Below are 11,157 nucleotides of genomic sequence, written 5' to 3'. Positions count from 1 at the left end.
ACAATTTCACTAAAACTGTTCAGAACAAAAATAGTTTTTGTTATTTCTGCCTATGTCAGACTAACCTCAGCAAGCATTAAAGGAATCATTTCACCCTAAAATGAATATTTACTCACCCTCAAGCCATCTAAGATGTAGATGAGTTTGTTACTTCGTCGAAACATATTTGGAGAAATGTAGCATTCCATCACTTGCTCACTAATGGATCCTCTGCAGTGAATGGGTGCCGTCAGAATAAGAGTCCAAACAGCTGATAATAACACCACAATGATCCACAACTAATGCACACCACTCCAGTCCATCAGTTAACATCTTGTGAACTAAATACTGTGCTTTGTCTTCTATCCATAATATTGCTTTCTCCTGTAAAAAAGGTCATCTTATCTGAATCAGGAGAAAAATATGCAAAGGTTAAACTCCATGAAAAAGCAAAAACAGTTCTAAACAAACATGAGGGTGGATTTTGATGAGAAAGGACAACAGGGGATGGACTTTTTCACTGGTGGAAGCTAATTATAGATTAGCATTTTGACCATAAGTGATTATTTAAAGTTAAAATGCCTTAATGATGGTTTATCTTTTTACTTCACAAGACGTTAACTGAGGGACTGGAGTGGTGTGGATTACTTGTGATGTTTTCATCAGCTGTTTGGACTCTCATTCTGACGGCACCCATTTACTGCAGAGGATCCATTTATGAGCAAATGATGTAATGCTTAATTTCTCCAAATCTGAAACAAACTCATCTGCATCTTTGACGACCTGATGGTGAATATATATGTATTTTCAAATAGGACTTATTTTCCTAGGTTAGGTTTTTAATTTTGATTCATTTTAGTAACCTGTTTTTTTTTATTATTATTATTTCTATATATTTAATTATTTTAGAAAACATTTATTATTAAGCACATACTAAACCTCTAATAAAAACTTTCCCTCCTCAAGCATTAAAATCCAAAGTAAAATATTTGTACATTCTCATGTTTATAATCCAAAAGCAAAAAATTATGTCATTTTTTTGTAGAAATAGCTCAGAATTTGAACCAAAATCCTCCTTTTTTGTTATTGACGTCAGTTTAAGTCATTGTAGCCCACAGGAGATGGATCCGCCCATTTAAAATACTGTCCCGGACACTTTTGTTCTGCTGTCTACAGATAGACAAAATCCATAAACACAATGTCTTCATTGTTAAAATTATAGCTTTATTTTTTCCAGATACAAATTTCCATTTCATTCATTTAAACATTTTGGGTCCCAATTTCTCCTGAATGGAGAGAGTAAGTCTGTCCAAGTTGAAAAAAAGAAAAAAAGAACAAGTCCTCTTCACAATATGTACAGGCACATATACACAATCGTTAGCAAACTATACACAATACAAATACAAAAGAGTACATCTTTAGACTGGGTTTAAGTTCTCTTTTAACCCCAACTTCATTAGAAAATTACCATATATTATTTTTTTTTACCCTTGTATAAAAGTTGTGTAAAACTCGGTGCCGGGCAAGGGCTCCATATACACCAACAATTCTCTAAACAATGGTCTGAATTGTATATCTGCAAAGATACAAAGCCATATTCCACACAACTGGCAAAACAGGAAATCGCAAGACTGTACAAATAGAAGGTTTCGCTGCATTCTCTTAGAGAAAAGTGTCCATAACAGGAGATTCGCCAAAAAACTTCACCATCATGTACGAAGCGCTACAATTACTTACAAACTCTCATGCATACACACACACTTTCTTCTGAGAAGTGTTTTTATGAGTCGCACACTCATAATGCAGCCCATCGAGTGAACCTCTCATAAAGCACCCCAATCAGAAAATCCAATCAAATCTCAAGCATGCATCAGCCTATAATAATCAAAAAATACACCAAGAGGCCAAACACATTCAACAACTGACTAATAAACATATACAGGATGAGCAAACTAATACGTTTTCCATTTTTAAAACACAACTCTGTGCATACATTAGTATGATGAAGCGTAATAGTTTAAAATCTCACAAATAAATGCAGGAACAGGGAAGCCTTCAAAAATGCCTTTGAGATGTCCAGGTGGCATTGAATTAATTATTTTCAGTTCTATACATAAAAGGGATCGTGTTAAAGCACATGGCGTCAGCTACAAAAAAAAATTACATTATGGGTGAGCCAAAATGTAACCACAAAGTGCTTCAGGCAAACACAAATCATGACCATTTTAAGAAGCTTAAAAGAATAGATGCACAAAAAAAAAAAAAAAAAATCGCTCCAGGAAATGAGCCGGTAGGGCAAACTACAAATGACTGAGCTACACATTGTTTTACATTGAATCCATTGAGATTGACGGCTATAATCCTGAGATGCACTGCAGTCCAGAGACTAAAAGCCTTGTATGATCTTCACACAGTTCATCTTTTCCTGTATTTGGCAAGTAATGTCAAGCACGTTTACTTAAATTGTAGACGTTATAAAAAGTAACAAAGAAGGCACATTGGCAGTCATGTATAAATAAGCAGTATTTACAATATAATAAGTTAGTTTCTATTCAGTGTCTGATGTACACAACTCTCAATCCGACTGCTGCTTTTCTAATCATTGGGACCAAGTGAATAAAGATGCTTTTCTTCATTTGCCAACCGAAATCCAATGTCCCATGTTGTGCAAAGTATAATTATATTTTTTTTCTCTGTTGATTTAGGAGCGAAATGTAGCCCAGACCCATATTGCATAGGGATCTATCAGAAATCTTGGGAGTGAAGGCGTATTAAAGGGATACACCACCCCAAAATGAAAATTGTGTCATTAATCACTTACCCCCATGTCGTTCCAAACCCGTAAAAGTTCTGTTCATCTTCGGAATGCAATTTAAGATATTTTGGCTGAAATACAGGAGGCCTGTGACTGTCCTATAGACTGCCAAGTAAATAACAGTGTCAAGGTCCATAAAACATAAGAGAGAGATTTATTTATCCTTTCGGAAATTTGTTCTACACCATACAGTACGTCTGATACATTTATACATAAGACAACAAGACAGTTGGCAAGACAGAATTCCAAACAAAATATACAACAAAAAAGGTATGAAAGTCATCTTCAGAATACTCCATCTGCCATCAGACGTGCAATCTGGGTTATATGAAGCATCGGGAACACTTTTTGTAAGCAAAGAAAACAAAAACAATGACTTTATTCAATAATTCCTTTGTCAACGGTCTCCTCTGTGTCTCTCCATATCACTGTATGCTGTGTATGCTCTTCTGTATCATCCGCGCCACAAGGAGGCGCTGTATTATTTCAAATCAAAGCTAAATACACATAGAAACAGTGCATCCTTGTGGCGGCTGACACAGAAGAGCATACACAGCATACGGTGATATGGAGAGACACAGAGGAGACCATTGACAAAGTAATTATTAAATAAAGACATTGTTTTTGTTTTCTTCGCTTACAAAAAGTGTTCCTGTAGCTTCATATAACCCAGATTGCACGTCTGATGGCAGATGGAGTATTCTGAAGATGACTTTTATACCTTTTATGGACCTTGACACTGTTATTTACTTGGCAGTCTATAGGGCAGTCACAGGCCTCCAGGTTTTCAGCCAAAATATCTTAAATTGTGTTCCGAAGACGAACAAAGCTTTTACTGGTTTGGAACGACAAGTGATTAATGACAAAATTTTCATTTTGGAGTGGAGTATGCCTTTAATGCTTGATGAACTTAAGTTAACCTGTTTATGGTACTACAAACCAAATTCAGATGAACACATTTAACAATTTTGTGAAATTCCAGATTTTTGAGATATTAACATCAGCCGAAAACCTGAAAACTGTGACATTTTGCATGCACACCTAAAGCTACACAATAACATGCAAATAAATATTGTGCTCTTATAACTTGTTTTGGCACTTGTGTGCATAGACTTACTCTACAGTCCCTGTAAAAGCTTAATACTTGTTTTGATCTGCAATGCTAATGTAGAAACGTTAGTATAAAAGGTTAACAGCACAGGGACAGTGTTTGAGTTTGGGATTTGATTTTGCAGGAGCAGAACATTCCTAAACCTGGAACGAAATACTCCATGTACAGTAGAAGCAAATGTGGGATTTGTCCGCAGTGCTGACATGACTGTAAGGTTTTGTTGAATCAGTTCATGAATCTCCATACAGTGGATCTGATCATTTGAGTGGAAGTAAAAATAGTATAAAATGTGTCTCAGCATGTCACAATATGTGAGAGCTGCTTCAGTAGTGTCATTAAAAAAAGTCTTGTGTCAGAATTTGAACAAACAAAACACAACACAAACAACCATGCACACACACAAAAACACACAAAAACAAACAAACAAAACACACACACACACACACACACACACACTTCCCATCAGTCAATACTCCAGTGAGTCGTTCAAAGCCTCAGTCCGAAAAGCAATCCTTCTCCAATAAAATTCCCATTAAGGTTTCATCGGAAGAAAGTGGTCATTACTTAATTTCCTGTTCTTTTTTTGTTAAGAGTATGCAGGTAGTTTGTGTGAACGGTTGTGGAAGCACACGAGTGTTTTACGCAGGTACTGCATTTCATCAGCCGATCACACACAATAAGACGTGATTACTGATGAGCTTAGACGACAAGGTGAAAGGTCAAAGCCTAAAGGTCAGTGACTTTATTCTCCACCAGGGCTGCAACCTGCTGAAGCCGATACGCCAACTGCATCTTCTGACCCGCAGCGTCTTCTTCCAGAGACATGATAATCTGCACAAAATGCAATATGAAGAATATATTAATTTGCTCTAGCACAAACATTATAAGAAGCTTATATCAGTCCCTACTGACCTGATCATAGTACTTGTTGATATACTTGTACAGCTCATGCAGCGCCACCAAACTGTTCATCTCAGATGCAAAGCTCTAAAAACAGACAGTCATCAGAATCTTAAAACAGAAGGTTTAAGTGTCCTTGAGAAAGAAAAGGAAAAATCTTTTAAAAAGGAAGGAAAATCTCAATTAAAAATTTCACATTTTCTTTATACCTTAAATACATGTAAGAGTACAAAAAGTAAATTCAAAGTTTTTTTAAAATATCATTTAAAAAAATTCATTTTACAAATATCATGAATTATTAGTTAAAATAATATGCTTAATATTTGATAATTATTAACTTGAATTTTCACATTGACACGGTATTTAAAAAAAAATGTCAAGAATTATTCATTCAAAAATATTTTTGATACTTTATAATTATTAATTCAACAAGTTGTCATACCACATGCCAGTTTTTTATTACAAATATCATGAATTATTCATTCAAAAATACTTGTAATTATTAATTCAAAGTTTTTTCATGCCAAATGACTTTTAAATATCATGTACTATTCATTCAAAATATTTTTTATGTTTTACAATTCTTAATTTAAATAGTCTTTAATGGCTTTTTTTTTAATTTTACAAATATTATGTACTACTAATTCAAAAATATTTGTAATATTTTACAATTACTAATTCAAGAAATTACACACCACATTTTATAACCTGATCAAAACCAATCGATCAATCAAAATGAATTTTAATTCAGAAATTAAAAACACTCATCACAGAAGAGCACTATGTATGTGTGAATTGCAAGTTATGTGAATTGCTAATGTATGCTTGAATAAATGAATAGGACAATGAACGAATGTCACGTCAATGACCCTTAAACTAGATATTTAATCCCAGATTCTCAATGTGGTTTAATACTTTTGGAGCCTGCTGTATGTTAAAATGTAAAATCAAATTTAATTTAAAATAGAATAAAATCCAGTCTCACCCCTGACAGCTCTGTGAGGGTGGAATTCATTTCCTGGTAACAGCCAGATACGGCGTTATGAATGTCACTGTAGTACCTGCAGGAGAGGAAGAAGCTTTATAGCACTAAATACCATAACCACCCTCTATTCATTTCAGTGCTAATAGATGTGTTATATGCGAAAGTTTCGGTTTTCTCACCTCTCCACCAGCTGCTTGTATCGTGGGATTTCTCGGGCGTACAACAGCTTATTCACTGGAGAATCCTGAAGACAAGACAGATGACAATGAGCTCTTTCACTGCTACAGCATCTTTCAGCTTTTTCCTTTTTTCCTGCCCTTGTTCATCTTCTCACTCTACATGCACACTCTCATCATAATGAGGTCACAGCTAGAGAGGTCAAGAGGTTAATTGCTGTACTGACCCGGCCTACTTTGTGCTCGGATGTAGTGCAGGAATCAATGAAGGTCTGTGCGATAACAGAAAGGACGGCATCCACGCTATCCGTCACCTGCACGTCAAAGACGAACTGAGGATTCTTCAAGATGTTGACCCAGAAACGCAAAGGTAAACTGCAGGTGGAGGGAAGACAAGAATGCATTTTAATTACATTCAATATAACGAACACAGAAACATCAGGGTTCTCACACTTTCTGCTCCATGTATTTCCATGACCTTTCCAATCATTTGCAATTACTGAGCAAGGACTTCTAAAAATCAATTCAAATTCAGAATGATTCACTAATGAATCATTCAGACCAAATTCTGAACCAGTTTGACCGATTGATTAGGGGAAAAAAGTAATGAGTTGGTCACTATTTATTCATTAAATTTTTTTTTTTTTTTTCCATTTTAGCCAAAGAAATATTACAAAATTGAAATGTATATAAAAATGTATATTCACTATAGACATTTGCAGATTTCACAAATTTCCAGGGCTTTTCCAATATCTTTGTATTATCTATGGTTTTCTATAATATTGTAATTCCATTGTAATTCAGACTGATTGTGTAATGAATTGTTCAAACCAATTAGTGAACAAGTTGATTTGGGAAAAACAACTCAAAAGAATGATTTGCTAGCTTAGCAAATATTACACAAGAGCAATTACTAGATAATATTATATAATTTTATTCAGAGTAAATAAAATTAACGTCTTAAAAAAACAGCACCAAACAAATTGAATTAAAATAATTAAGTGAAAATTTCCATATTTAATCACATATTTAATCCCAATTCATATGCTGTACGAAGTATTATGGATCTGAAGGGGGAAAAAAATGTTTTCTTAAAATGCTTCATTAAAAAGTTTTATAAAACTAGAAGATGTAGGAAATATGACCAACCTATTTGTTTTCCATATGTGAACGGTCTCTGGGTCGTCAATGCCGTGTTTTTCTGCCATGTCGTCCAGGAAGTCAAAGAAGAATCTGACAGCGATGGGTGGAGGCCGTTTTGTACTCAGTATGGCTACAAAGACATCATCTACAAACTTCTGCAGAGTGCCCTGAAGATACACATTTGTAAACACAGAGCACGTTTCAATCACACTGACAGTCAGTGGCATCTCAAACAAATATGAGAAACGGCAGGATTTGTTTGATGTGGCGTGTATTCTATTAAAGATGACTCCATCGCAAACATCTCACGTACCTTCATAGAAAGCAGTCGTGTAAGGTAGATCTCAGGAATGGCTTTTGCCCGCTCCCTCTCTCTCATGCTGCTCTTCCTGTGTTTGGGGATCTCTGGGTCCTCGCTTGGCTTCACCAGATGCCACAGACGAAGACCTTCCTCCTCCTCTCCCTCCAGCATGGGAGTTTCTACAGCAAGACCAGACATCAATTCATATGAATTGAATAGAGTGTAAAAGTGATGGCCATTTACTTTTGATTGATCAAAAAGTATTAAACTTACTCTCTCCAGTCTGGTAAAACTGATTTACTCCAAGAGAACTCTGGGAACGAGGGATGAGAGCCACAGTGGCCCCATCAGGTACCTGAGAAGAGAGAAGAGACTTTGACTATTTGTTTGGTTGACTTGATTTAGCTCTATCAATCAACTAACCAACCGACTAACAAAATCAACCAATCAATTCACAAAATCAATCAACTTTCAAAATCAAACAATTCATAAAATCAACTCACAAAATCAACCAAACAATTAATTCATAAAATCAATCAAATAATAAATCCAAAAAATCAACCCACAAAATCATCCAAACAATAAATTTCCAAAATCAAACAATAAAATCAACCAAACAATCAACTCAAAATCAATCAACTTAAAAAATCAACCAAACAATAAATTCACACAATCAACCTAACAATCAACTCAAACAAAATAGCCAACTGACTCACAAAATCAATCAACTAAAAAAACCCCCACAAAATTAACCATCCAGCTCACAAAATCAGCTAACCAACTAACCAGGCAATCTATCAAACAAACCAGTCAGTTTACTAAACAAGCAACCCACAAACCAACTAACTAACCCATATGTCAACCAATCAATCTGAATGAACTTCCATGTAAAATTCTAGTCCCAGTAAATGTCCAGCTGTACCTTGTAGTGCTGTAGAGTGTTGATCCGTTTCCAGCGACCCTGAACGATGGCTGTGACATCGTCATCAGAGAGAGTCAGGTGGCCCGCCTGGCCTGATCTCCACTCTGAAGGAGAACAATACACAAAACAAGAAGCTTTAACAACAAAAAATATGTTTTTCTTCAAACAAACTGAACTGCAGTGGTGACAAGTCTTGAAATATATCTAGCAAAACCGTACCAAGGTCCAGTGAGTCTGCGGCTGGTCTTTGGGAGAATGCTGCTCCTTTATAAATCTGGTCCAGGATTTTATCTTTAACCTGAGTTATGGTGTCAGTGTCCAGAACTTTAACAGGACAGGGCTGGACCTCGACACCGCTCTTCACCAGCACAGTCAGAGTCTGAGATGAGACACAAAAACTAATCTTATTAGATTCATTCTTTTTGGAGATCTGCTTGGTATAGCATTAAGATGGAAGTATTACAGAGACACACCACTGAGCAGTATTCAATGTCCTCTCTGAGCAGGTGGCTGTCGTTGAGAGTGCGTTTGGCTTTGCCCGTCACTGCATCCACTGGTCCTTTATCAACCTGGTATTTAATAGCCCTGTACAACTTGTAAAGAGGCTCACCAGCAACCTCCTATGAGAATACACAAAAGATAAAAAAATAGAAATAGTTAATAATAATAATAATAATAATAATAATAATAATAATAATAATCTGTTATTTTGTTAAACAATTTAAAATAATAATAAAAAAACATTTTATATATACATATATATATATATATATATAGAGAGAGAGAGAGAGAGAGAGAGAGAGAGAGAGAGCAAATAATAAAAAAGGATTATTTTTCACAATAAATGTTTTAAATGAAATTCTTATTCTTATTATTAATCAAAACAATGATTCGATTAAAATATATTTCTTGTGAAAAATAATTAAATAATAATAGTAATAACACATTTTAAAACTATAAATACAAACACTGATTTATTCGCATCATTCACTCATCAATCAGTGCAAATCCATAGAATTGAAGCCATCACATGCTCTGATACCTTGAGAAATGAGTAGAGACAGATGGACATCCAGTTGGTGAGCATCTTCTCCACCACCGTTTCTGTCCTACAGATGATGATTAGATTTACTATAATCAGATCAAGACGGATCAGACCGCTTATTTTATTTATTTTTTTCCACTAACCCATGATGCACTTATTTGAAATGTATATATGTATTTACTGTGAGCTAGAAACTTGTTACATTATTTCTGTTTGGAGTCTTAGAGACACCAGTGAAAAACAATAAAAGAGGCAATTCATTTTCATAAGATAGGAGTCTCTTATTAGTCTGCTTATTATTATTTATTGAATATTATTGAATAATGTGTTCTTGAAAACCACACAAACATACAGTACAATACAGTATAATCAAATCACATTTCTTAACCACCTGCTTTGTGGTAAACTACAAGGTTACATCTTCAAAAATATGTGTCTACTGACACATGTACTGTCTGACAAAAAAATAATATGAAAATAATTTATTTATTTATTGCAATTGTAATATTTTCATGTGTACCTCAACTGGGACCTTTGAGACTCCAAACATAAAGGAGTAAATATCAGTGCCATTTGATTCAAGCAACACATAAACTAATAAAACATATGCCTTGAATGTAGTTTTGGGTAAAATAACAATAATAAATAAAAAGTGTATGTACAATACCTGCGCAGCATGAGTTTGGGGTTCTTGGCCACATATTGCTGCACTAGATCCCCCAGCAGGGTCTTCATCACATCTGTGAAGTATTCCAGCTTGTCATGAAGGGCCATCGTGAGAAGAGATGCAACGTAACCTCTGTCCCGCTGTGAGAAACTCTGCTGCACCTCCAGAGTATGAATGAACTAGAGGAACCCAGGGCAGAGTTCACCTGCATTAGTGCCATTAGATGTTGCCTAAAATGCACTGCCAGAGCACAGTAGTTTAACCAATTTCAATCAAACAGCTTGAGCTCTCAAAACACTGCACTACAAAGCCTCAGACGGCAACACTGGATAAATATTTAAAATCCTGAAGTTCAACGCTGAAGTTTCTGTGCTGCTCTCTGACAGGATAGCAACTGAGATTTCCCCCAAAAAAGATAATAATAAAAAACCCTCTTTCTACTAAACAGGCATCAATCCACATTCTGTGCAAAATGAATATTACATTTGCTTTCTTTTCATCTTTTGTTTACTCTTTGAGGTGAAATAACGGCTCCAAAAACAGCCACTGATGTGCTGAATACACCAGCGGCATAAACACTGTCATATCACTCTTCCTCTACAGGAAGCTGGAGCCGAACTCACAGCAAAAACAAGGCACTTCACTGACCCGTATAAGGAAGAGTCTGTTGTTGAGCAGGTTGTTGAGCTGACCCAGGCCCTGCTCCACCGTCTGTCTACGAGAATCAGGCAAATCCAGATTCTGACTCAGTGGTGCTCCCTTCTGGCCGGGAAAGAACACACGCTCTGCGTATGTGCGGTAATCCAGAAAGGGGATGCCAGGACCACCAACATCACTGCTCAAATCCATCATCTCCGTCATCAGATCTGGAGCGTGGGAAAAAGTCTGTTTAATGGTGCATATTATGGATACCGTAAATCGAAAAGTCTTTCAATTTGCACAAATAAAAAGTGCATGTCATTGGTGCAAGCTGTCATTTTATTTATTAGCAGTACATCTGTTATAAATATAAATTTAGAAGAAAAAAAAAAAATTGAACAAACATTTATCATGTAACCATATTTTCTTCCCAAATACTATAGTTACTACTTTAACTGTTAATACAACAATATA

General features: G+C 35.5%; 1 protein-coding gene across 4 annotated transcripts in view; it reads right to left on the bottom strand.

Moving 5' to 3' along the window:
- Positions 1–4,317: 4,317 nt before the first annotated feature.
- LOC109092736 (plexin-B3-like) overlaps positions 4,318–11,157 on the bottom strand; it is a 69,952-nt gene continuing 63,112 nt past the window's right edge. For all 4 annotated transcript variants that reach the window (XM_042761723.1, XM_042761725.1, XM_042761722.1 and 1 more), the window contains exons 22-35: positions 10,693–10,910; positions 10,045–10,223; positions 9,375–9,441; positions 8,806–8,952; positions 8,552–8,711; positions 8,333–8,436; positions 7,684–7,765; positions 7,423–7,589; positions 7,116–7,276; positions 6,194–6,341; positions 5,970–6,034; positions 5,791–5,866; positions 4,818–4,892; positions 4,318–4,736 (exon numbers count right to left, since the gene is read on the bottom strand). In XM_042761723.1, the coding sequence (XP_042617657.1) occupies positions 4,632–4,736; positions 4,818–4,892; positions 5,791–5,866; positions 5,970–6,034; positions 6,194–6,341; positions 7,116–7,276; positions 7,423–7,589; positions 7,684–7,765; positions 8,333–8,436; positions 8,552–8,711; positions 8,806–8,952; positions 9,375–9,441; positions 10,045–10,223; positions 10,693–10,910 (1,754 nt within the window). In that variant the 3' untranslated portion in view covers positions 4,318–4,631. The remainder of the gene's footprint in view (positions 4,737–4,817; positions 4,893–5,790; positions 5,867–5,969; positions 6,035–6,193; positions 6,342–7,115; positions 7,277–7,422; positions 7,590–7,683; positions 7,766–8,332; positions 8,437–8,551; positions 8,712–8,805; positions 8,953–9,374; positions 9,442–10,044; positions 10,224–10,692; positions 10,911–11,157) is intronic.

The sequence above is a fragment of the Cyprinus carpio genome, chromosome A8 (assembly GCF_018340385.1).
Source record: "Cyprinus carpio isolate SPL01 chromosome A8, ASM1834038v1, whole genome shotgun sequence".
Taxonomy (NCBI): Eukaryota; Metazoa; Chordata; class Actinopteri; order Cypriniformes; family Cyprinidae; genus Cyprinus; species Cyprinus carpio.
Note: the sequence above shows the minus strand (reverse complement) of the source record. Positions and strands in the feature narration are given on the sequence as shown.